The sequence below is a fragment of the Trifolium pratense genome, linkage group LG2, assembly GCF_020283565.1.
Source record: "Trifolium pratense cultivar HEN17-A07 linkage group LG2, ARS_RC_1.1, whole genome shotgun sequence".
Classification (NCBI taxonomy): Eukaryota; Viridiplantae; Streptophyta; class Magnoliopsida; order Fabales; family Fabaceae; genus Trifolium; species Trifolium pratense.
In genome coordinates, this window is record NC_060060.1 from 38498922 (window position 1) to 38524600 (window position 25679).

Genomic DNA, 25679 nt, shown 5'->3' on the forward strand with positions numbered 1-25679 from the left:
TGAAGCAAATTGTCTTTAAAGTCTCGATAGTTTTCTGATTTGGACTCAACAGTCAACATCATAAAAAAATGTATTCAAATTATTATGTTTGACATGGATATTATATGAAGTCTAAAATGTTAAAATTTTAAAATATATCAATTGTTTATTATTTATTTATTTTGGTAGATAGATAAAATCACATAACCATTGTAAATTGATCCAAACAAGTGGAGGAGCCGAAGTTCGAGTCACGGTCTCAATATCCGACTTAATAATTTTGACATTTTTATCTGTTGAGTTAGAATTTGGGGACAATAATTGTTTATTTTTATTTTGTTACCGGCATTAACTGAATTCTAAACTGGCAAGAACACGTTAAGTGTATTATTTTACTAAAGCAATTATTTCCACTTTTAGTGGAAAACATGGGAAGGTAACTGTAATTCTATGGTTATGAAATAATATAGCAATTCTTTAATTGACAAAGGATGATTTCTATAAATTAAGAATCCTAAAGTAACTTTCAGAGTCCATTCCAAAGAAAAGAATGAATCTTTCAACACCTTTGTCCTTGCTCCTCACTGTTTTATTGATTTTTATTTCTGTTGCAACTTCACAAACATCTAGCCCCAAACTGTACGAAAATGTATGCAAAGATGCTAATGAAAAACAACGATGTTCGAAACTTCTAGAATCCAACCCTGAAATTACTTCGGCCAAAGACTATCTCACCCTTTGTAGGTTATACTTAAAAATGGCAATAGAAAAATCCACAAAAACCCAAAATTACCTGAAAAATTTGATGAAGAAATATCCTTCTTCTAAAGCACTCAAACAGTGTGCAACCATTGATTACAATGAGTTAGTCAGCAGTTTTAAGAGTGCGTTACAAGAATTAGTTGAAGATCCAATGACTGCAAACTATGATGCCAAAGTTGCTGGTGATGGACCCAATTTATGTGAAGATAACTTGTCTCATGAAAATATAGTTCCATCTCTTTCTACATTGAATAATGAGATGTCGTTTCTTAGTGTTGTTGCATTTTTAGCCACAAATCATCTTCCACAATAAGATATGTGGTTTTGTTGTTATGTTACCTATTACAGTATTTTTTATTTTGTCTCATGAAAAATTTATAAGAATCCATAAACATAATTGTTCTTCATATTAGTAAAAAAAAAAGTAATATTTGTTCTTCTGATATATTTACTGAGATTGATGATTCCGATCGGTTTACAAATAATATTTATTGATTTTTTTATATTAAGATCATTTGTGGATCAATCACAATCATTCACCTAAACTATGTACCGATGAATATTTTGAAGATATAATATATTCTTTCCATTTTAAAACTTTTTTACACAATGGAAAAAATAAAATAGTCAAAAAAGACAAGGCATTTTTACCAAAATAACTTTATTAATCACCGATATATTTTCCACTATCTTAAATACTTAAAATGAGTGCTGTATACAACAAAACGAAAATACACCAAAAAAAGAATATAGAAAACAAAAAATTCTGGTTGTCAGTCGGATAAAGATAACTCAGTTGGTAACTACTAAGGATATTATTAGAAAAAATAAGGTTTGAAGTCTGCATTCTCCACTTATATTTTTAGTGTGTGAGTTTATTCACAATTTTTTGTTTTCTCAAGAGTTCAAGATCCTTACGACTTAGACTAATTTATTGTTAATTAATTGCGACTTTTTAATTATTGTTAGTAACATAATTGTACCTTTTGAATGGATATTATATGGTTTTTTTTATATTTTTTATAGTAGAAATTGATATCGTTAGTCTTCTTCGCTTATTTTTTTTTTGGTTAAGTAGTATAGTGACTAGAATTTTACCTTTTAAGGTGAATAAGTGCAAGTTAGGCATGTAATGGGGCGGGGTGGAGACGAATTTTGCCTCTCCCAACCATAAATCCATAAAGTTCGGGTTTCCACAAATTCGTCCCAATTCTCAACGGATATGAAAAGTAGAAAACCCCAAACTCATATCCAACAGGGTTCGGGTATTCCCATTCTGACTCGCTTTCATTTGAACTTGAGTGAGTTTTGCTAATATTTTTTTTATTAAAAAAGAGGTAAAAGTTTAAAACTATTTTGTTTCGAATATGATTGTTTTTAAACAAATAATATAAATAGAAAAAACAACTTTATATATTACTCAACTTAAAAATAAACACAAACATTGTACCAAAAAAAATAAATAAATAAACACAAACATATGAATATAATATTAATTTAAAAGAGGTAAAATGTAATTAGACATAAATCGGGAAAACCTAAACCTGAACCCAAATCCAGTCAATTTGGTTTTTCCCCGTCAAAATCAGGGCGGGGCGGGCGGGTACCCGTGGATTTGAGTTATATTGTCATGCCTAAGTGGGAGTTATATTCAAGGATTTGAGTTATATTGCCATGCAATAATTTGTAATGTCCCTGCCAATTGAACATATTTTTATTTATTATTATTATTATTATTATTATTATTATTATTATTATTATTATTATTATTATTTCTTGAACACATAATAGGGTGACATACCTTTAACTAATGCGACTAGTCGTTAGCAATGTGATGTGTCCGTGTTTGAGAATATATATTATGATGCATGAATCATTTGATGATATTTTGGGATAGTAATTTCCAGGAAATTGTTCAAAGAGGAATCAAGGTCAATGGACTAGTAAGCAAGTAATACTACGAGTTTGTATTTGTGGATCACGTAATGGATTATATTCTTCTACACCACCCATCATAATCATATCATTCATTTCAAATGTCTTGAATAATCTTTTTATTATTCATTCATTCCTGTTCGGTGTCCATCTCTATTTCACCCTTCGTGACTGCCAAGTAACAAAATCAATCCATTTTTGTGCTTTCAGTGAGATAAATCTTTCATCATATATAAATTTATTTTAACTATAAGTTTTACTATTGGTTTATTTAAGATATGATGTGACATATTGATATAATAGACGATGAAAACAAACTTATGCATGATAAAAGACTTGTTTCACTTGAAAATGGATTTGCCGCACACAATAACTGTTTCTGACGGTCTGATCAGAAATGAATGGCCGAGATTAAATTTTATATAAAATTCATCAAATTAATTAAATAAATCAGGGCCGTCCGATCAGTTTTGTGCGGCTGCGATCGTCTAGTACTGCGTGTAGCAGTTATAACAGGCAATCCAGATCCTTTTCAGTTGTACATCATAGACTTTGAGCATAATAATCTCCAACACAAGATGACTAAAATCAACAATTAATTAGGACTAGAATAAAATTCAACTTGTGTGTCAAGAAACTTGCATATGCTGATTCCAAATTTTCTACTATATAAGATAGTAAGAACATCATATAATATATATAAAAAAAAGATAGTAAGAACATAGGTTGGCAACCATTTTCAAACTAACAATTGTTTTTTTATTCTTCATTCATTCATTTCTAAATTTGCTTGCTACGGCTAGTTTTCCATCATCTTTGTTCAAAAAGGTTCATTACTCTCTCTTCACTAAGAAAGTTTCCATTACTAATCCACAACACAAGCTTTCAAAGTTTCCATAACTAATTCACAATTGTTTTTTCTGCAGCTTTTTGTTCAAATTAGAGTCATTGGTAAGGAAATGGATATAGATTCTGCAAGTATTCAGCCAGTAGTAGAAGATACTGGAAGCAAGCAAGAAGGTTCAGAGGAGAACAAAGCTAAGGATGAAAAAACCAATACAGTACCTTTATACAAGCTTTTCTCATTTGCTGATCCTTTGGATCGTTTATTGATGTTTGTTGGGACTATTGGTGCTATTGGGAATGGAATCTCCCCGCCCTTGATGATTTTATTATTTGGAAATATGATCAATGCATTTGGAGGATCATCAAGCACCAAAGAAGTTGTTGATGAAGTTTCCAAGGTAATCAATCATCATTTTAACATGAGCTTGTTTGTCAGAGTGTTTTCTAAACTTATTTCCATAAGCTCTCAAGTGGATATATAGCTTATGAAAATAACTTATAGCTCCTATGAACACTCTGACTTTATTTTATCTTTTGTTATATATTTGTTATATATACATAAAAACTTATATGATAAGCACATATGCTATAAGCGCTCAATTAAGGTGTTTATCGAAAAAGAGCCTAATCCATGTTACTGTGCTCAGGTGTCCTTGAAATTCGTATACTTGGCTGCGGGTACCTTTGTTGCGTCTTTTTTGCGTAAGTAAATTAGTTTATGTATTAGTTCTTACAATCTAACTTATTAGTTTGGCTCATTATGATATAAAAAGAAACCATTTTGATATGTATCAGAATTGACTTGCTGGATGATCACTGGTGAGAGACAGGCTGCAAGAATTAGAGGTTTATACCTACAAACTATTTTGAGGCAAGATGTGAGTTTCTTTGATAAGGAAACTAATACTGGTGAGGTTGTCGGAAGAATGTCTGGTGATACCGTTCTTATTCAAGATGCCATGGGTGAGAAGGTATGAACGAATCGCCGTGCAAGTCATAAATCGTTACAATTTTCATGCCATGTCTTATTCAATGGTGGAATTATTAACATCTATTTTTCCCCTTTTGATTTCAGGTGGGACAGTTTCTACAGTTATTCGCTACATTCTTAGGAGGTTTTGTCATAGCATTCATCAAAGGATGGCTTTTAACTGTTGTCATGATGTCTGTTCTTCCACTTCTTGTCTTGTCTGGTGCCATGATGAGCATGGTTATTACAAAAGCATCATCCAGTGGACAAACAGCTTATTCTAAAGCAGCAACTGTAGTAGAGCAGACAATTGGTTCTATCAGAACTGTATGCAAACTTTCAGAAACAGCTCCTTTTACTTTCCTTTTATTTATGTTATTGCAAATTATATAAATGACTTCCGTTTTTCCAACGCAGGTTGCATCGTTCACCGGAGAGAAACAAGCCATAGCTAAATATGACCAGTCCTTAATTGATGCTTACAAAACTGTAGTGAAAGAGGCCCTAGCTTCGGGTGTGGGGTTTGGTTCACTCTACTTTGTTATTATTGCTAGTTATGGTTTGGCAGTATGGTTTGGTGCAAAAATGATAATAGAGAAAGGTTATACAGGAGGGGAAGTTGTGACTATAATTTTTGCTGTATTGACTGGTTCCATGTAAGTTTTCTGTTCCATTTCTTCCTTGTTTTCGTTACAGAGGCAATACGTGTTTTACCTTCCTAAGTATATTTCTATTTCCAAATCCAGGTCTCTGGGACAGGCATCTCCAAGCTTGAGTGCTTTTGCTGCAGGACAAGCTGCAGCATTTAAGATGTTCGAAACGATTAAAAGGAAGCCAGAAATTGATGCTTATGACACAACCGGGCGAAAGCTTGATGATATTCGCGGAGACATAGAGCTTAGGGAGGTTTGCTTTAGTTATCCTACAAGGCCAGATGAACTGATATTCAATGGATTCTCTCTTGCAATACCAAGTGGGACTACTGTAGCTTTGGTAGGGCAAAGTGGGAGTGGAAAATCCACGGTTGTCAGTTTGATAGAGAGATTTTACGATCCACAAGCTGGTGAAGTTCTCATTGATGGTATCAACCTCAAAGAATTTCAACTTAAATGGATCCGACAGAAAATCGGCCTAGTCAGTCAGGAACCAGTTCTCTTTACTTGTAGCATTAAGGAGAATATTGCCTATGGTAAGGATGGTGCAACCGATGAAGAAATCAGAGCTGCAGCAGAACTTGCTAATGCCACCAAATTTATAGATAAACTTCCTCAGGTAAACTCTCAAATCTTTAGTAAAATGTAGAAACTGCATAGTAATGTCTTGTTTAACAGTTTGAAATATTCTGTGTGTTCCTTCATATTGAATTCGGTATTTTATGCCTTAATAATCTTGTAAAATTATGGATAATGATCTTAGGGACTAGACACAATGGTTGGTGAGCATGGAACTCAGCTCTCCGGAGGTCAAAAGCAAAGAGTTGCAATTGCAAGGGCAATTCTGAAAGATCCAAGAATCCTACTTCTTGATGAAGCTACAAGTGCGCTTGATGCGGAATCTGAAAGAGTAGTACAAGAGGCATTGGACAGAATAATGGTAAACCGAACAACTGTCATTGTAGCTCACCGCTTAAGCACCATAAAGAATGCTGATACCATTGCGGTTGTTCATCAAGGAAAAATAATTGAAAGAGGTATATATACACATATTAGGGTGTAACCAAAATCAAATTGAATGTTTATTACATACTTTACTGTATTCTTATAGTTTTTTCAATTGATCAGGTTCACATGCTCATCTCACAAGGGACCCCGATGGAGCCTATAGCCAGCTCATTAGGCTGCAAGAAATGAAGGGGTCAGAACAGAATGATGCAAATGACACAAACAACTCAAACAGTATAGTGCTATCTGAAAGACGATCTAGTCATAGATCTTTATCCTTGAGATCTATAAGTCAAGTATCATCTGGAGGTGGAGACAGCGGTCGTCACTCATTCACAGCGTCATTTGGTGTGCCGACCACAATGGTTGGCTTCTCAGAAACCGCGGATGGTGGAACTCAAGCTCCTCCTTCGAAAGTTTCTTCACCACCAGAAGTGCCACTTTATCGCCTGGCCTATTTAAACAAGACAGAAGTTCCCGCCTTACTTATAGGGACAATAGCTGCAGTGCTGCACGGTGTAATATTACCGGTTTTCGGCCTCTTGCTTTCGAAAATGATAAGTATTTTCTACGAGCCAGCTGACGAACTTCGTCACGATGCAAAGATTTGGGCGTCAGTATTTGTTGGGCTTGGTGTTGCGTCATTATTCATTTTTCCAACTAGATTCTACTTTTTTGGCATTGCTGGAGGTAAGTTGATCAAAAGAATAAGGAAAATGTGTTTTGAGAAGGTAATTCACATGGAAGTAAGTTGGTTTGATGAAGCTGAGCATTCAAGTGGAGCAATTGGAGCAAGGCTCTCAACCGATGCAGCTTCGATTCGAGCTTTGGTTGGTGATGCACTCGGATTACTGGTTGAAAATATTGCTACAGCTATAACTGGCTTGGTAATTGCTTTTGTAGCCAGCTGGCAGCTTGCTCTTGTAATCCTTGCTTTGGTGCCTCTACTAGCACTTAATGGATTTTTGCAAGTGAAGTTCTTGAAAGGGTTCAGCAATGATTCAAAGGTTTGTTCTTCTTGATCTTGATTTCCATTAACCAAACAATTAATATTGTGAATGGATATGAATATGTGTTTTCAACTAAGTCAATAGTTACAATACAAGCATGATCTCTATATATATGCATTTTTGGCATCATTAAGATGTAAGAAAATTACATCATGATCACGAGTCAACATTGTTACAATACAAGCATGATCTCTATATGCATTTTTGACTTAGCTTTATGTTGTGAATACTGACATACTTTTCAATGAACAGAAATTGTATGAGGAAGCAAGTCAAGTGGCGAACGATGCAGTGGGAAGTATAAGAACAGTTGCTTCTTTCTGTTCTGAAGAGAAGGTGATGGACCTATATAAGCAAAAATGTGAGGGACCAATTAAGACAGGCATAAGGCGAGGGATAGTAAGCGGATTTGGTTTTGGGATATCATTTTTCATGTTGTATGCAGTTTATGCAACCAGTTTTTATGCTGGAGCGCGTCTCGTTGAGGATGGAAAATCTTCATTCTCGGACGTTTTTCGTGTAAGTTACTCTCCATAATATACTTATTATCTTTAAGGTTTTGGGTCAAAATGTTCTAGCATTTAGTTATTTGTTGCTTCCTGATCTGCAGGTATTTTTTGCTCTAAGCATGGCAGCTATAGGACTCTCTCAATCCGGGTCGATGGTATCTGATTCAACTAAGGCAAAAAGTGCAGCTGCTTCCATATTTGCTATTCTTGACAGGAAATCACTCATAGATCCAAATGATGAATCAGGAATGACATTGGAAGAAGTCAAGGGTGAAATTGAGTTAAAGCATGTCAGTTTCAAGTATCCTACTAGACCCGATGTTCAAATATTCAGAGATCTTAGCTTGACTATTCACACTGGCAAGGTAATTTTCTAATACACTAGTCTAAATTGTTCTATGTAAAAGAGGAACAAAACCACTAACATATTGATTATGTTATTGATAAAAATATCAGACAGTTGCACTTGTTGGAGAAAGTGGAAGCGGAAAATCAACAGTGATCTCGTTAATACAAAGATTTTATGATCTAGATTCAGGTCACATTACACTTGATGGAAAAGAAATCCAAAGTCTACAAGTGAAATGGCTAAGACAACAAATGGGTCTAGTAAGCCAAGAGCCTGTTCTTTTCAATGATACAATCAGAGCCAATATTGCATATGGAAAAGGAGGAGATGCATCAGAAGCAGAGATTATAGCTGCAGCAGAATTAGCAAATGCTCACAAGTTTATTAGTAGTTTGCAAAAGGTATAATATTGCGATATCTCTTAAAATTTCTCATATTCGTATAAATTATACGCATTGTCTGAATTTTCACCATAACGGATCTATCTATGCACCGCAGAAATACAGGATCTAGTACATATATAGTAACTAAAAATATATAATGTATGCAGGGTTATGATACAATAGTAGGAGAGAGAGGAGTTCAATTATCCGGGGGACAGAAACAGCGTGTGGCAATTGCGAGAGCTATAGTGAAGAATCCAAAAATACTATTACTAGATGAAGCAACTAGTGCACTTGATGCTGAGTCTGAGAAGGTGGTTCAAGATGCACTTGATCGTGTTATGGTGGAGCGGACGACAATAATAGTAGCTCATAGGTTATCAACTATTAAGGGTGCAGATTTAATTGCAGTAGTTAAGAATGGTGTTATAGCAGAAAAAGGAAAACATGAAGCATTGCTCCATAAGGGTGGTGACTATGCTTCTTTAGTAGCATTACACATAAGTGCTTCTACATCTTAGACACCCAAATTTTAAGCTTTTTCATGATACACATAGTTGTTTGTGATTTTGTCCTTCTCCATGTTTAGTTAAGTTTAAATACCCAGCTCTCTGATGGCTTTATTTATATGTAATAGTTATGATTTTCCTTTTTCTTGATATTGAATAAGTGATAAAGAAGGTTTCCATTGTTTCTTGAATTTCTTCTGGTTTTGACACATAAAATGATTCATATACATATCATTCTCATTTACATAATTTTTTTCATGTCAAATTCTTTGTACAAGGCAGCAGAACCCACACTAGTAGTAAAGAAGTAAAAAATTATGACTTGACGATGATAGCGCTTCTGCTTCACTTAAACAAACTCCCTAATTTTATGCATGCCCCCTTGATCCTTATTATACTTCTTTTGCAATTGAAGGTTCATGTAGATAGAGGCTTTATACTTTTTCGCTATGGTAATTTAAGCTTGTTTGTTTTTATGGAATCCATCCACTGGACTTGTCAAAAAAATACCATTGCCTACTTTTCTGATTTAATAGACTATAGCATACTGTTTTTACTTTTGTTGTATCAAAAGTAGTGTCTTTTCCCTACATATTCAAATCGAACTGGTTCAAAAGTACCACAATGCTTTGATGTCCAAAAAGAGTACAAATGACTTTAACTTGACCTGTTTTATTAGGGATGAGATCATGAAAGGAAAGCAGAAATTATCTATACAGGCAGATTTCTGGTTCAGGACATGGAGGGTAATAGTAACACAGAATAATAAATCAAGATTTTTTAACTAAAGAAGCTTGAGTTTTTGTATCATCATGGATATCCGAAAGAAGCCCTATTTTGGTCAAACTTTACTTATCTCGCGGCCGAACTCACTCAAGATTACCGGGTCTCATTCCCCTGGAAACCAAAAATAATTACAAAGTGAAAATAATGTTACGGAAAAAAATAATATAGAATAAATACTTAAATGGTCACAAATACTTGGTCACACTCACATAAAAATAGGGATGACAATGGGTAGGGTATGGGTAGGGTACTATAGTACCCATCTCCATACCCGCGTGGGTAAAAATCTTTGTCCCCGTCCGCATACCCTATGGGTACCTAAGTACCTATACCCGTACCCGTTACCCACAGTTTTGCTAAAAATAAATCAATCGATTATAAAATATCATATCGTTTTAATATAATTAATTTTTTTTTAAGATTTTAATGTTGACTCATGAAAATTATAAACAAAAAATTTATCAACATCATGTTAAAGTTCATTTCTTTGTTGACATATTCACATTGTGTTTTTATTATATTATAAATAAATATTTTTATTAAAAATGTGTAATAATTTAATAGTTGTTATATTTTTTAAAATTGGTATACATATGTTATTATATAAAAATATATACAAAATAAATAAATATATATTATGTGGGTATGAGGCGGGGTGGGTACTAAGGTACCTGTACCCGCACCCATACCCGTTCATTTTTGCGGATAATTACCCATATTTGTGCCCGTACCCAAAATGCAGATTACCCATAATGGGTATTTTTTGCGGGTACCCACTGGGTATGAGTCAAATTGTCATCCCTATATAAAAATACATATCATTTAATTTTTTTTAAAAATATATATTGTTTAATTATTTTCTCTTTATATTTTTTATCAAACATCTTATTATCAGAATGACTAAATCTTTTGTTACCACCCAAAACTCCTAGAAACATAAATGGTTGTATGCTGTAATGGATGGACGGACAATATTATCAAACTTAGGAGTATTTGATAATGACTACTTTGGGTCTTCACTTCACCAATGAAGTTATTTAACACAGCAATTTGCCGTCTATGGTTAAAATGCTTTTATATTTCCAAACAAATTGCAACCATATCATCAGTGCTCTATTGGATAATAATAAATATGAACCAGATTTATATGTAATAGTATTTTCTTATGAAAAATTGTCATCTAAAACTTCCCCAACATTATCTCTCTTTACATCTAATCTAAATATAAATTATTAGTCCCTAAGCTAATTTTGTATCTCCTCCAACTTTTATCATATAGTTAATTCAAAACTTTATATTTATGTCAGCGTTCACCAACTCATTCATTTTTTGTCAAGTAGTTTAGTGGCTAAAATTTTACTATTAAAATGAATAAGTAAAGTGTCTGAAATTTGAAATTCAACTACTATATACATTGTAACAATGTCTTTACCAACTAAGCTAAACCACGAAACACCAAATTTTTTTTCTTTCTCTCTATACAAATGTTTTTGCCGGTCATTGGCTTAGTAAATTAGGAACCGGCCGGTCAATTGAGGCACTAGATAGATTCACTTCTTACAATACCAATGCATTGTATTGTATGCAACAATAAATAATTCATTTGATTTTCCTGATCATTATAAAAGTACATATTTGTTATGGATTATACACAATTAACATTGCCACCAATATAGCCCTTCTTTTCTATCCTATCAGAAAAGTTGTTGCCTTCCTCATCCATGGTAACTATTTGCACTGCACATCTCATGCAAAATTAGTGTTTGATTTTTCAGCAATAAATTATTGCTTTGGCTAATCTTTTTCCCCTACTAAAGCTTAATTGACAACTTACCTTTATGTAATCATATATCTTTAGTGCATGCAAAATATTGTTTGCTTGATTTAACTATTTAGCTATTTAGACTATCCTTGATCGCGTTTTCTTAGATTTTTGGTTGAGCCTAATTCAATTTTTATTGAATCAGTTTGTAAGGTGAATATGGTTTTTACTTAGAAACACATGTTCGAATCATATTTTATCTAATGTTAGACTCAATAGCAGTAACTTGATAGCGAGTGGCCCAAGAAATTTTAGATTGACTTTGATACTGTATTTACAAAACCGATTTATTAAGAAATGATTGTCCTTACTTATAAATTGACACCTCATCACATCCTAGGACTCTTGACATGTTTTAACAAAATGAACTAGTCCACATAATAAGGCAAATCACATTTTGAATCTCAATCAAGCGAGATGCTACATTTAGATTTCGATGACTCTTCTACGTACAACAAAAATTTATGTCAAATTTATTTCTTCTTTTCTCTAGTACACAAGAGAAATTAAAGGATCTTTATTTTGTAAACTACTATTATTCAACGATACACTAAAAGTGAGTGTGGAATTCACTTCAAAGATTCCAAAATATCATGATGGAGATTTACTTTTATTGTTAAGTTATTGCAGCATTCTCCAACAATAGCTCACACAAAAAATAGCTTTCATAATTATTTTTTTAACTATATACACATAATGTGTTGTTTTTAAAATACAGGATTCAAAAGAGGATGCCAATGTTAAAGATGTTGAGTACCAAGCAGTGATCAATAATCCGAAACAAGGAGGATATAGAGCCACTTATTTCATCTTTGGTGAGTAATTAAGCTATATATGCTCATCAATATTCTTCTAAATTGTTTGAAATAATAAATGGAATTAAACAAAAGACAAATTCATTTATATATGTTTTGATTGCAGGAATGATATTGCTAGACAACATAGGATTTGTTGCAAACATGGTAAGCATGGTGTTATATTGCTTGTTTGTGATGCATTTTGACATCTCTGGCTCTTCAACCACCACCACAAACTTCTTGGGAACTACCTTCTTGCTAACTGTCGTTGGAGGGGTCATTTCTGATACCTATTTGAATCGTCTCAACACTTGCATCCTCTTTGGCATTATCCAGTTGTTGGTAAATATTTAATTAAACAGCTTCATCATTATTTGATAAGAAGATAGTAACTGCATGAATATACTTGAACTAGCATACGCACGCGCGCACACTATATATTCAAGTAAAAGCAATTTTGGCCTCCTAACTTTCACAAACTTGCGATTCTGACTCCCGATCAAGTCAGCACACATGTGACAAACGACTCACATGTCACGTCAGCATGTCTTGCCACCTGCGCAATGACTCACATGCCAAGTCATGATATGTGGCAAGACGCGCTAATGTGGTATGTGAGTCACTTGCCACATATGCGTTGACTTGGTCAAAATCAGTAGGGGGCCATCCTTTTGCAAAAGGTGCTAAAGTTAGGGAGCCAAAATCGCAAGTTTGTGAAAGTTATGGGCCAAAAGAGCTATTAAGAAAGTTAAGAGGCTAAAATCGCAAGTTTGTGAAAGTATGGGGGCCAAAAGTGCAATTTAGACTAAATTATAGTATCATATTATGCATACATGTAAATCGTATCTTTGTGCTTAGATATAAATCAATTTCATTCCAAATAAAATTCATCAAAAGACAATCATCCACTTAATGTTAGTCTTATTGAATTTCAGGGGTATGTCTTACTTGTGATTCAATCACACAGCTTGAAACTTCAACCAGAACTATGTGGAGAACAGAGTTGTTTGCATGGAAAAAAAGCTTTACTCTTCTATGCTTCAATATACTTGCTTGCACTCGGTGGTGGTGGAATCAGAGGTTGTGTACCTGCTCTAGGAGCTGATCAATTTGATGATAAGATTCCAAAAGAACGCATTCAACTTGCTAGCTTCTTCAATTGGTTTCTGTTTAGTATTACAATTGGAGCTAGCTTAGGTGTTACCTTTGTTGTTTACGTTAGCACAGAATATGCATGGTACAAAGGTTTTCTTATATCTCTCTCATGTTCTGCTGCTGCACTTGTTTGCATATTTTCTGGAAAGAGACTCTATCGTACTCGAATTCCAGGAGAGAGTCCATTGTTGAGTATTTTACAGGTAACACTTTTCTTCATTTTCTCAAATAATTACCATCTTATTGATACCAACTTATCAGTGTCGTATCTGGTGTCTGTATATGTGTTATTGTTTCTTATTAATTCTTTTTTAATTGTTCTTGCAGGTTCTGGTTGTCGCGGTGAAGAATTGGAGAGTGGAATTACCTGATAATTCTGATGAGTTGTATGAAATAGAGAGTCATAAGTCTACTTTGAAGATAAAACTCATACCTCACACTCCTCAGTTCAGGTTGGAGTAATTGTAGTTATTTCTATGATTGCCTTTAAATTCAATAATATACTATTAGCATACTAATATAGTTTATCACAAGTGATAGATACCAATTTCCTTAAAATTTGAATAACTTGTTGCGCAAGTTGTATCCGTAGTCTAGAACTTATACATGTAATTTTGTGCACAATCAGGGTTCTAGACAAAGCTGCGGTTCTACCTAAAGGCACAGAAGCAATAAAATGGAAAGTATGCACAGTAACACAAGTAGAAGAAGTAAAGATTCTAACAAGAATGATGCCTATACTTCTAAGTACAATCATCATGAACACATGTTTAGCTCAACTACAAACCTTTTCAGTCCAACAAGGAACCTTCATGAACACATTCATCGGCACTTTTGCCATTCCAGCAGCATCAATACCTGTGATCCCACTAGTATTCATGACCCTTTTGATACCGGTTTATGAATTTGCATTTGTACCACTTGTTCGCAAAATCACCGGTCATCCAAATGGAATATCAGAACTACAAAGAGTTGCTGTTGGCTTAGTTTTATCAGCAATCTCAATGATCATAGCAGGATTAGTAGAAGTGAAAAGAAAACACTATATCAATGATCATAACTACAAAATCAGTCTCTTTTGGCTTTCTTTTCATTATGCAATATTTGGTATTGCTGATATGTTTACATTGGTTGGACTATTAGAGTTTTTCTACAAAGAAGCTCCTCGAGGGATGCGATCACTTTCGACATCTTTCTCATTTCTTTCATTATCAATTGGTTACTATTTGAGCACAGTTTTTGTTGAGATCATTAACTCAGTGACAAGTAAGATTACAAAGAGTAATAAAGGGTGGCTAGAAGGAAGAGATTTGAACCATAACCATGTTGAACTATTCTATTGGTTTTTGGCTATACTTAGTATGCTTAATTTTGTTGTCTATCTATTTTGTGCAAAATGGTACAAATATAGAAATGATGTTTCATTTGATAGGGAAAATTTGATCAAACATCAAGCTAATACTAATCATGGAAATGTGTCTGCAAGCTCTGTGTCCAGATTACAAGATATTCCACTCAATGAAGAAGAGAGACACAAAACCTCCCGCTGAGAATGAATGCCATTAAGCGGGGAATTCCGGATCCGAATCATGGCTTTTACATATTGTAATGTTCCTACTAACTGAGTTAAACTCACGTGAACTTTATCTTTTTTGTTTTATTTCTTTAATTTTGTCCAAGAAATTCTTATCAACAATTATGTATTTTGTAATATTAATTTGATTATTCAGTTCTCAAGTTACTTTGCCCATCAAAATGACTAATGATTTCAGTTCAGAATTAAGGGTGTTAATTTATGAGTCAATTCAATTTAAATATTTAAATTGAAAATATTAAAACCCAACATATTGATTTTCTAAACAATATGCTAAACAACTTAACATCCCTAACTACTAACATTTTCCTCCTCCCCTCTAACAATATCCTAAACAACTAACATTTGTCTATAAAAAAAAAAAAACCAAAAATGGTATAGAGTGAGCTATGTACGGTACCGTACGTGGACCTGACAATGTATCGGGTGTATGAGTACTTCACCATTTTAAGAGTATCCTTTCAGAGGTTTAGTGGTACAGTGGTATAAAAACAAGTCTTAGATTCAAATGTCCCGATTTAAACTTTACTAGTACCTTCAGGAAAAAATAAATGAGATATTTTTATAAGTGTTTGTTATTTGAACCCTAAATTCTTGTGACACAATCCCATCACCCTACATTTACCTGCATCCAAATCCAAATTATTCTACTAAGATATTTTAGTCAATAAACTCATTTTATTATAAAATTAGTACTACTCCATACTGATTTATACTGTTTCTTAAAAAGAATGAATAATACTAACCTTGAACAATATTTAATATGAGATAGTGAGAGTATTTATGATAGATTCGATTTTCATGATATGGTGTGGTGGTGGGAGCCATATAAGTAGTGTGGTGTTTCCTGCATAATAATAATAATAATAATAATAATAATAATAATAATAATAATAATAATAATAATAATAATAATAATAATAATAATAATAATAATAATAATAATATACACATGAATTAAATATAGGCACGGTATCACCAAAGTATAAGGAACAGGCCAAGTTGGTAGCTATTGTATACAAAGCTGGTGGGTCACATTTTTATTTAGGAAATTGGATTTTTCCACAACAGAACACAGCTGCATAGGGCCCATGCCCCTCAACTCTCAACACTCACAGTCACAGACTCAGTGAGATTAATGGGAGTGAGGTACAGCTCTGTCCTTGCCTCTCTCACATTTATGTCGGTGCCATTTTGTTAAGGGATGCTTTGTTTTTCTTTCCTAAATAAAAAATCAAGCTATAAATTGTTATATGATCATATATCATGCTTAGCACTATTGGGTTTGCTGTGCGCGAATATAAATGATGGATGACTCGATTAAAAATCTTATAGCAGACAGCCTAGATCATAGAGACAGAGACTCTGATACTATCTTGCAATTGGCCTAACTCAACTTTACAAAACCGATTTGTAAATTGAGGATTGCCCTCACTTATAAACATATATTCAGGCCATCTCGCAACCGATGTGACTCTTTAACACTGCTGACCTAAATTCTGAAACAATGTAGGACTTTTCTCATTCACCAACCATATTGTACACTTCATTTTATGCCCTTTACTTGTATTGTTTGAACTTTTCATCAGAGACATAAGTTTTTTATCATTTGCATTTATGGAAAAACTGTCGCACTTTTAACTTTCTGTGTTTCGTTATTACTTAGCTGTTATTGCTGCATTGAATAACCAATCTATACCTAACTCTAAAACCTTATTATTTATTATTGCCATTTTCTCACTTGTGACTCACCTTTCATAATCAAAGTTTATTTTTTGTACTTTTCTTTCCTTCTAGTTTCCTACATATACTTGTTGTTTTCCATTCACACTCCTTCTCTTTTTGAACTCTTTCTTTTCTTACTTTTTAAGGTTGCCAGTTGCCACTTTCTTCTTTTAACAATGAGCCAAACAAACAAGAGCTTTTGGGACATGAAGCTACTATGTTTGTTTGGGATCATAGGCTTTGTGATTGTGAAAGGGATAGAAGGTTTAGAGAATGGTAATGTGACAGACATGCAATATGTCAGAGGAAGAGGTTTCAACTATAGACCTTTGATGGTTGGTCTTACTCTTATCAATGGAGCTGCTGCTAAAGGAGCTGGTAATCCTTAAATCTATGTTCCTCTATGCATTTTCATTAACTCATATACTATACTATGTTTTTGTTCCATAGTGTTTTGTTTCTAATTTGGTAAATAAATGTATGAAATCATCAATAGTTGTTTGTCATGACATTGAGTTGAGAATCTTCTTTGCTTTGTGGAATAACCATGAAGTGATTATTAGTGTGTTTGGTTCTGCGGCGACAAAAATTGTATTTGAATGAACTGATTCAGTGAAATTGATTCTGGCTAAAATTGAGTTGAATGTAAAATCTATTTATTTTTTTGACACATTTCTTGCCTTTAGTTGAGATCTGGAGATATGATGATATGTAATGCAATCAAAATTTTATTGATTATTTAGCTGACATTATGCGATCTGGATTCTCTGCTGCGGGACTGCCTGCTGCAGTTCCTGCTGCATCATCCTGGCCATTGATTTAATCTAGGATCTGCTTCCCTATTGTTATAGATTAATTATGCTGCATGCAATAACTGCTACGATGACAAGCCAAACAAATTAAGCGAATTAAGCGGTATTATTTATTGTTATGCTAACTCTGTATTATTATGCCCACCGTCAAAATGAGGATGTTGATTGCAAAAAGTACAGATGCTCAGAGTACAAATTCAGGATGTAATGAGTCAAGTGTTGTCATTAGTTTTTTTTTTGGGAGCTACTTTTATTAATAATTCAAATGTTCTCTTTCAATTTTTTAGGTGCTACTTTTTATTAGGTGATATGAATAGTTTAAAACAATGACTAAAGTAATGTGCTACTTTTATTATCAATGTCATAATTTTTTTATTACTATGGTACCTAATTTCAACTACTATTAACAATGACCAATCTTTGTCAGAAAACTTATAGGCACATAATATGAGTTCTTCCTTTCCAACTGAATTTTCTTCTTATATGTCACAATTCATTGTTGGTTACCAATGTCAAAATTTTACAACCTAAAGACGGTTCTCTCTTTATTTATAAGCAAAAGTCAACAAATTTTTTTGTAGATTCTCAATATAATTGTAAGGTCATTTTAAGAATTATAAGAGAAATTTTCCATAAAATCAAGACAAAAAAGTAACTTCTTAACAAATCTGCAATTTAGTATATTTGCTTATAAAAGAGGTCGGAAGGAGTATAACATAGTTTTTTTGGCTTTAATGCAGTTTTGATCCCCCTATTTTGAAAAAACTGAACTTTTGATCCCCCTATTTTAAAACTCAGCACTTTTGATCCCCCTATTTTAGTTTTTTGTTAGTTTTAGTCCCCCACCTCAATTTGGTCAAACTTTTGCTTATGTGTCATGCTCACTGATGACGTGACATTGTACATGTGGACAAACAATTTCCTTAGATAGTGTCCCGAGCCCCAATCTTTTGCTTCTTTGATTGCAGTGATGTAAACACGATCATCTTTAAGGAATCCCATTGCAAAACATGCATCTCTATAGGTCAAATATTGTGTGTCACCAATTTTTCTGACATCATCATAACAAGTTGTCCACATGTACAATGCCACGTCATCAGTGAGCATGACACATTATCAAAAGTTTGACCAAATTGAGGTGGGAGACTAAAACTAACAAAAAACTAAAATAGGGGGATCAAAAGTGCTGAGTTTTAAAATAGGAGGATCAAAAGTTCAGTTTTTTCAAAATAGGGGGATCAAAACTGCATTAAAGCCTAGTTTTTTTTATAGTCAATTTGGATCAAAGTAACCTTGATAACAAGTGTGCATCAACACCTATTTACTAAGTCATCAATGAGATCATCATCCACGACCTGCTTTTTTTTAATCTCAAACCAACTGAATAAATAATATTTAGATACCAATTAGTTATATATCAGCAATATTCAAAGATGAATCTTTAAATACTAAAGTTAAGCTAAGCGGTGGTGGGTATAATACAGAGTTTTTTCATTTTGACGGTGGGCATAATAATACAGAGTTAATTAGCATAACAATAAATAATACCGCTTAATTCGCTTAATTTGTTTGGCTTGTCATCGTAGCAGTTATTGCATGCAGCATAATTAATCTATAACAATGGGGAAGCAGATCCTAGATTAAATCAATGGCCAGGATGATGCAGCAGGAACTGCAGCAGGCAGTCCCGCAGCTGAGGATCCAAGTTGGACATTATGTGTGGTATGGGCCCTTTCATTATTTAGAATCATTAATATCATGCAGTTCACAGCTGTAAAGACACAAAAGCTATCAGATAATTGCTCCATGTGATTGATTTCTATTCTATTTTCTAGTCTGTCTGGATGGATCTTTACCGGCTTACCACTTCCACCGCGGATACGGTTCAGGATCAAACAGTTGGCTAGTACATTTGGAGGTACGCCATCGATGACGAGACTATGAAATTTTAACTAAGTTCATCACATAAGACATGGCATTAGACATATGATAATTTAAAATAGATAACATTTCTTTTGGTTATAGGGAGGAGGCTGGTGTGGAACTGTCAGAAATTGCATTTATAGTAAGAAAACGCGTCACGGTTCATCGTATTTTATGGAAAAACAAATACCATTTATTGGAATATTGAGCAACAAAGCTGAGGAAAATCCAGGTCATAAATCTTGGACTTAGCATCTTGTCAAAAAAAATAATCTTGGACTTAGCAACATTATTACTATTTTCCTAATTGAACACATAAAAATCTTGGACTTAGCAACAGCTTTCATTTTGGATGATTATATCTGCAGATTTTTTCAATTGGAATAGAGTAAAAATTCGTTATTGTGATGGCGCATCATTTAGCGGAGACAGTCAAAATCAGGTAAAAAGGGGAATGCAGGTATTTTTGTTATATAACATAACATTAGGATAAAGTATCTTCCATTTATACACACACACACGAGAGATAATTACACATGAATGAAAGGTAGACTGGCAACAAGCTGCGCCCGCTAAACCTTTCTGGATGGCAAAACCAATCCTCGGAAAAACTACATCCATAGACCTAGGAGGCACAACATTACCATGTATGACCCTTTGAACTAATGATGTGAATTAATATTTGCTGCACAGAAAGCAGGGTTGTATTTCAGAGGGCAACGCATATGGCAAGCTGCTATGGAAGATTTAATGTCGAAAGGGATGCGCTATGCCAAACAGGTTTGCCTCTAAAAAATTCTAAGGAAAATGATTTACTGCTTGAAATCTGTTTGATATATATTTTTTGTTCGTATTTGTTTTTAGGCTCTTCTATCTGGATGTTCAGCAGGGGGATTATCAGCTATACTACATTGCGATGAATTTCGGCAATTGTTTCCTGGAACAACTAGAGTAAAGTGCTTTAGTGATGCTGGATTATTCCTTGACTCGTAAACATTAACCAATGAACTTTCAATTCTAATCTAATTTATTCACTGGATTTGATCATATCTCGGCTTTGATTTGATGACAAAATATTTGCCTGGAATTGCAGTATTGATGTATCTGGCCGTCGTAGTTTAAGGAATTTTTTTGGAAGTGTAGTCACCTTACAGGTATTTTATAGCTGTAACAGTTGTACCTAACTTAACTCCTCTATTCTCTAATAATTACTGAACTAGAATGACGATAACCAACGTTAATATTATGATTCCAAATGAACTTATTGACTGATCAATATGTGTATCGCGGAGGAAATTTACTAGATGTATCTTTGCACTGTAGGGTGTGCAGAAGAGCCTTCCAAGGAGTTGTACCAATCACCTCAATCCAATTTTGGTAACTAAACGCTATTCCTGTCATTCAAGATTGTAAAATTATACAGCTAGTACTATTATTATACTAAAATTATAGTATGCTATGCAGAAATCTAATATAGTTTCTTTTTTGATATTCCATTTGCAGTGCTTTTTCCCTCAGCGTTTAATTGCCAATATTAGGACACCGCTATTTCTTCTAAATGCAGCTTATGATACTTGGCAGGTAAATTCCTTCCACGTTACAGTTGGTTCGATTTTAAAATAACTATTAAGCAAATTATAGATGAAAGTTGTTCGATTTTTATTTCTGTTTGAAGATGATCGATCACCTTTTCGGTTAATTATGGCCAATATTTAGTTTGGGAGAAAGGTTTCACCTCATCAGCCAGTTCCTTAATTACTTGTGATTGCTTCCATTTTATTTGCAGATTCAAGCCAGTCTAGCGCCACCATCTGCTGACTATCGTTGGAATTGGTATGAATGCAGAAAAAATTATGCACGTTGCAGTTCACCACAGATACAATATCTGCAAGGTTTTCGAAATCGGATGCTTAGAGTTACAAGACGCTTCTCAAAGTCGCGCCAAAATGGATTATTCATTAATTCATGTTTCGCTCACTGTCAATCTGAAAGACAGGATACGTGGTTTGGCCGTGGTTCTCCTCATATTGGAAATAAAGTAAGTCTATCTCATTATGTCGCTTTTATATATAAAATTTCGTGGAACACATAACACTAGAGCTCGTTTTTTATATGCTTTACAACGCCAAGACTTTAGCAAACAACTTTTGTATTCTATTCTAACTGTTTTGCATATTATATAATATGCTTCTAACAGTAATGGATGTGTGTCTTAAAATGCAAGCAGGGTATTGCAGATTCTGTTGGGAACTGGTTTTTTGACCGACTTGGTGTCCAAGCTATTGGGTGTGCTTACCCTTGTGACAAAACCTGCCATAATTTGGTTTTCAACTAAATTTATCATTCTTTTCAATACTTTTCTTCTGCTATTGCATTACAAACACGTCTTTCCGATCTCCAGAAAGAAAGAAAAAAGAAAAAAAGCAAGTCATTGTATTGTCATAAATTAATCATAGTATTCATTCATGTAAAACATAAAGCATTTCTTGAATATGCTGCTTATTCAGTTTTGATTGAATATAATTTTTGCAAGTAGATTCTGGTTCCAATCTATGGAACTTCCAAATATCATAGTACTCCAAATGTCTATCTCTTTACACATTATATATATATACTGTACTTTATATTTCTTCGAATTCAATCGTCGAAATTCATTTTTCAGGAGGTGTTCAATACCTGGATCAATTTTCTTCGTTGTAATTTAGCGTATCTTTTTCCTCGACTTCAATAAACTAATAATGTTTGTATAAACACAAGAATGTCATATCCTGATATACAAACCAATTGGGATACCATTGCCATCACAAGCATTAGGGATGTTCCACCTTAGGGAGGTGTGGTAATGACTAATGAGGGTGAGTTGTTGAATTATGGAAGTGTGTAGCGTAAAGGGCCGCTTATTTGTCCCGGTACATGAATATTTCCAATTAAGATGCAGCATGCGTCATTCGCAGAATCTTCGTGAAGCCGTACTTCGCGAGATTTAGCATTTCCCTTTATAAATTAGAGTTGCACCAGCGATATATTTAGAGGGTGAATTCGATTGAGAATTTTTAAAGGATTTAAAAAAAAAACTTTTTAAAAATAAAAAAATCATGTGTTAAGATATATGAGTTAATTTTACTTGTATTTCATTCAAGAGGGAGTACTAGGGTTGGTATGATGATGAGGGCAGTTCGGGACCGCGAGGAATAACAATAGATTGGACATTACATATCCATCAAATCTTAAGGCGTCAAAAATATGCGTCATTTTCTTATATATCAACGATGAATTCCTTCGTAGTCAATGTGGATCTCTCATCTCATCCTATACTTGATTGAACACTAGGATGACAAGATTCCACCTTCACTCATCCACCAAGCCAAACTACTAAGTTGATAACTCTTAGAATTGAGTATTGGGTTTAACTCTTACAAAATCAGCTTGTAGGATGAGGATTGTCTCTACTTTATAAACAGGTCATATCGCAAGCGATGTGGGACTTTTTTAACAATAACACTTTGTTGGGAGCAAAAATAGGCTAATATTTCAGGGCCAACAATAGGTTGGAACACATCATCTCCACTCATAATCTTAAAATGAATATATGAGTCATCTCTTCTACATATACCTCGAGGGAATTAGTCTCTGCAATTGCGCGCGAGCATACCTTCAATTTTAAAAAAAAAAATCTAAGGATTATTTTAGTCGGTATCCAATTTTATTTTAATTTTTACCAAAGTTGGTATCCAAATTTGTGTTCACAACAATTTGTTCTTATCTATAATTCATTAACCATTTTAGTCTTAGATATAATAGTTCTGACATTTATGATTTTTTTACTCCATTCATTCTCTTCATTGAAAATAATCTTGTTTGAAGTTTTGTCGAATACTTCCTTCGTGATATAATGTATCAGAACTTTATTATAGTCCAAATACATTAATTATACAATAAACTTAAAAATATGAAATTTGTTTATAAAATATTTACGGAAGGATTACTAAATATTAATTAGTTCTTCAAATCATGAGTCTTTTTTTTCTTTCTACTATAAACTCAACAAGGTGCTTCTTTAACTAAAATTTTATATGCTTTCTGCTTATAAACAATCTTCAAATATAAATATACGTAATAAAGTGTTGCAACGTGATGGTGAGGATTACAGTCCAAATCAGCAGCTGGTTTTGAAATCTTTGTCGACCAAATAAAGTGTTGACATGTCTATCTCCATAAAAGCACTCCATCCATGTTTTGTACGCACGAAAAACAATATCCCAAAATTAATTGAAACAACACTTTGGCAGAGACAAGTTAACATGGGTGTAATCAAATGCTTAATTTCCATAAGACACGTACAATTAAGGAAACAACACATAGTAAGCTTAATATTTGAGCCAAAGGAAGGAATGTTTGTAGTATTTGCTTAAGACTCACTTCCAATAAGATGTGTAGTAAAATAAAATGCACAAAAGGAGAGAAAGATTTGAACAAGTGACCTTTATTGGGTTTCATAAAATCCAAACGTGGAAACCAACTAGGTGTGGAAATAAGTCATTGTAGGTCACTTAGGGGTACATTTTAATTAGATGTTAATTTGATGTTAATTAGGTTGATCTTTAGGGCCAACACAAAGGTGAAATTATTGGGGCTCAATGCACGAGGCCCACTTCTTCCTTTGACATGCCCACCTCTTATTCCTTTATAATGTCTTCTTGTATGTGACTTTTTGAAAGAAAAGAGAGAACAATGGAAGAAATAAAATCCACAACCCCTACCTCTAAATATGATGATACTTTCTCCTTTACTACATTATGGAACTTTAAAAAGTTGTAATATTATTTAGTAATAATTATCACATTTGGAAAATTTTGAAAAGAAAAAAAAAATTCTAAAAAGATTGTTGTTTTCAATTTTTAATGTAGTTTTAATTTTTATTTTTCAATGGTATGATCTAATCAATATATTAGGAAAATGTTAACCAGTATCCTTATGGTACATGTTAAGCAAGCAATAATATAAATATTATTTGAAATTGTGCATTTAACTATTTAAACATTAATTTTTTTTCTAATATTAAATGCAAATTTTCTATATTTAGAACCTTAATATGGCCTTTAGAGCACATAACCCTTTTTAATATTATGTGCATCACCTCTTTTATTTTATGAGATTTATGTGCATCACTTTCAACTTATTATTTCCCATTTTATGTTTATGATGATAAAAATACAGGAATAGCTAAAAGGCTAATTTAGTGAAATTACAATTCTCTTTCTTTGATCGATCATTTTTTTAATATGTGTGAAATAATCAAATGTGACAATTATTGTGTGTCGGATGAAATAATAAGTATTTATTTTCCATTTTTATCATTTGAGTGGGAGAATTAATTTATATTTTTGTCATGGTATTTTTTGTTTATAGGAAAAAAATGTAAAATATATAGTTAGGAAAAATTTAATAAAAAAATAATTAGTGCATTTAAAAGTTTGAAACAAATTAAAACAATATGGAGAAAGATTTGAATAAGATTTTACTATGCTTAAGCTACACACAAAGTGCAATGTGACAAATAGATGATGAAATAAAATATAACATATAACCTTAAAGAAAAGGGAGGATGTCCAACTAAAGCAACATTGGGGGAACAATCTTTTCTTCTACCCTTGTTTTTAACAAACCGAATCTTAGATCTCTCTTTCTCCCTTTTCTTGAGGAATAATTCTGCTCCCTGAAGCTTCTAATTCCCACCCTCTTCTGCCTGTTTCATTTCATTTTCTATTATACTAATAATACATATAAGTCCTTATAAAAAATATTCCATATTCATGTAATACAACCTAACATAACAGAAATCACCAAGAAAGTTAGGCACTGGACACATGGGTACAAATTTAAAACCATATCGGTACAAATTTCATCTGCATGCCAACATATGGGTTTGTGAGAATAATTTTAGATGCTATTGGCGCATGCTGCCTATGCCATTTCAAAAAAATAGAAATTACAGGCTCTATTCGGTTGGGAGGAGAGAACTCGTCTTGTGTGCCTCACATGTTCCCCGACATAGATTAGTTATCACTAACGGCGGTAAAAATGTCGTACCAATGTCATGTGGTAACCCAAAAGAAATTATAGACTCCAACAACTCAATTAACACATTATAA

General features: G+C 33.3%; 4 protein-coding genes across 4 annotated transcripts; all 4 read left to right on the forward strand.

Annotated features, from left to right (window-relative positions):
- Positions 1 to 529: 529 nt before the first annotated feature.
- On the forward strand, positions 530 to 1054 carry LOC123904675. The gene has a single exon (XM_045954309.1). The coding sequence runs from the start codon at positions 530 to 532 to the stop codon at positions 1052 to 1054; it is 525 nt and encodes a 174-aa protein (XP_045810265.1).
- A 2297-nt stretch (positions 1055 to 3351) lies between these two features.
- On the forward strand, positions 3352 to 9104 carry LOC123907179 (ABC transporter B family member 11-like). The gene is made up of 13 exons (XM_045957332.1): positions 3352 to 3504; positions 3603 to 3920; positions 4170 to 4224; positions 4318 to 4493; positions 4598 to 4819; positions 4910 to 5148; positions 5239 to 5764; positions 5909 to 6182; positions 6274 to 7160; positions 7416 to 7682; positions 7774 to 8037; positions 8129 to 8422; positions 8572 to 9104. Exons 2-13 carry the CDS (start codon positions 3636 to 3638, stop codon positions 8923 to 8925), a joined length of 3843 nt encoding a protein of 1280 aa, XP_045813288.1. The 5' UTR covers positions 3352 to 3504; positions 3603 to 3635; the 3' UTR covers positions 8926 to 9104.
- A 498-nt stretch (positions 9105 to 9602) lies between these two features.
- On the forward strand, positions 9603 to 15023 carry LOC123904676 (protein NRT1/ PTR FAMILY 4.5-like). The gene is made up of 6 exons (XM_045954310.1): positions 9603 to 9659; positions 12240 to 12336; positions 12443 to 12660; positions 13254 to 13676; positions 13801 to 13925; positions 14102 to 15023. The coding sequence occupies exons 1-6, from the start codon at positions 9603 to 9605 to the stop codon at positions 15021 to 15023; spliced, it is 1842 nt and encodes a 613-aa protein (XP_045810266.1).
- A 1535-nt stretch (positions 15024 to 16558) lies between these two features.
- On the forward strand, positions 16559 to 22093 carry LOC123907180 (pectin acetylesterase 10-like). The gene is made up of 12 exons (XM_045957333.1): positions 16559 to 16576; positions 16939 to 17170; positions 19440 to 19522; positions 19630 to 19759; positions 19896 to 19969; positions 20221 to 20307; positions 20392 to 20516; positions 20621 to 20681; positions 20851 to 20904; positions 21031 to 21108; positions 21314 to 21565; positions 21755 to 22093. The coding sequence occupies exons 2-12, from the start codon at positions 16969 to 16971 to the stop codon at positions 21860 to 21862; spliced, it is 1254 nt and encodes a 417-aa protein (XP_045813289.1). The 5' UTR covers positions 16559 to 16576; positions 16939 to 16968; the 3' UTR covers positions 21863 to 22093.
- Positions 22094 to 25679: the final 3586 nt, after the last annotated feature.

Excerpts from the sequence above, each read along its gene's own strand:
- LOC123907180 (XM_045957333.1), top strand. The coding sequence starts at position 16,969 with ATGAGCCAAACAAACAAGAGCTTTTGGGACATGAAGCTACTATGTTTG. Across the intron at positions 19,970-20,220 it reads GCGGAGACAGTCAAAATCAG|AAAGCAGGGTTGTATTTCAG; the intron begins GTAAAAAGGGGA and ends TTTGCTGCACAG. Across the intron at positions 20,905-21,030 it reads ATCACCTCAATCCAATTTTG|TGCTTTTTCCCTCAGCGTTT; the intron begins GTAACTAAACGC and ends TTCCATTTGCAG.
- LOC123904675 (XM_045954309.1), top strand. The coding sequence starts at position 530 with ATGAATCTTTCAACACCTTTGTCCTTGCTCCTCACTGTTTTATTGATT.
- LOC123907179 (XM_045957332.1), top strand. The coding sequence starts at position 3,636 with ATGGATATAGATTCTGCAAGTATTCAGCCAGTAGTAGAAGATACTGGA. Across the intron at positions 5,765-5,908 it reads TTATAGATAAACTTCCTCAG|GGACTAGACACAATGGTTGG; the intron begins GTAAACTCTCAA and ends TAATGATCTTAG. Across the intron at positions 8,038-8,128 it reads TGACTATTCACACTGGCAAG|ACAGTTGCACTTGTTGGAGA; the intron begins GTAATTTTCTAA and ends TAAAAATATCAG.
- LOC123904676 (XM_045954310.1), top strand. The coding sequence starts at position 9,603 with ATGAAAGGAAAGCAGAAATTATCTATACAGGCAGATTTCTGGTTCAGG. Across the intron at positions 12,337-12,442 it reads AGCCACTTATTTCATCTTTG|GAATGATATTGCTAGACAAC; the intron begins GTGAGTAATTAA and ends TTTTGATTGCAG. Across the intron at positions 12,661-13,253 it reads TTGGCATTATCCAGTTGTTG|GGGTATGTCTTACTTGTGAT; the intron begins GTAAATATTTAA and ends ATTGAATTTCAG.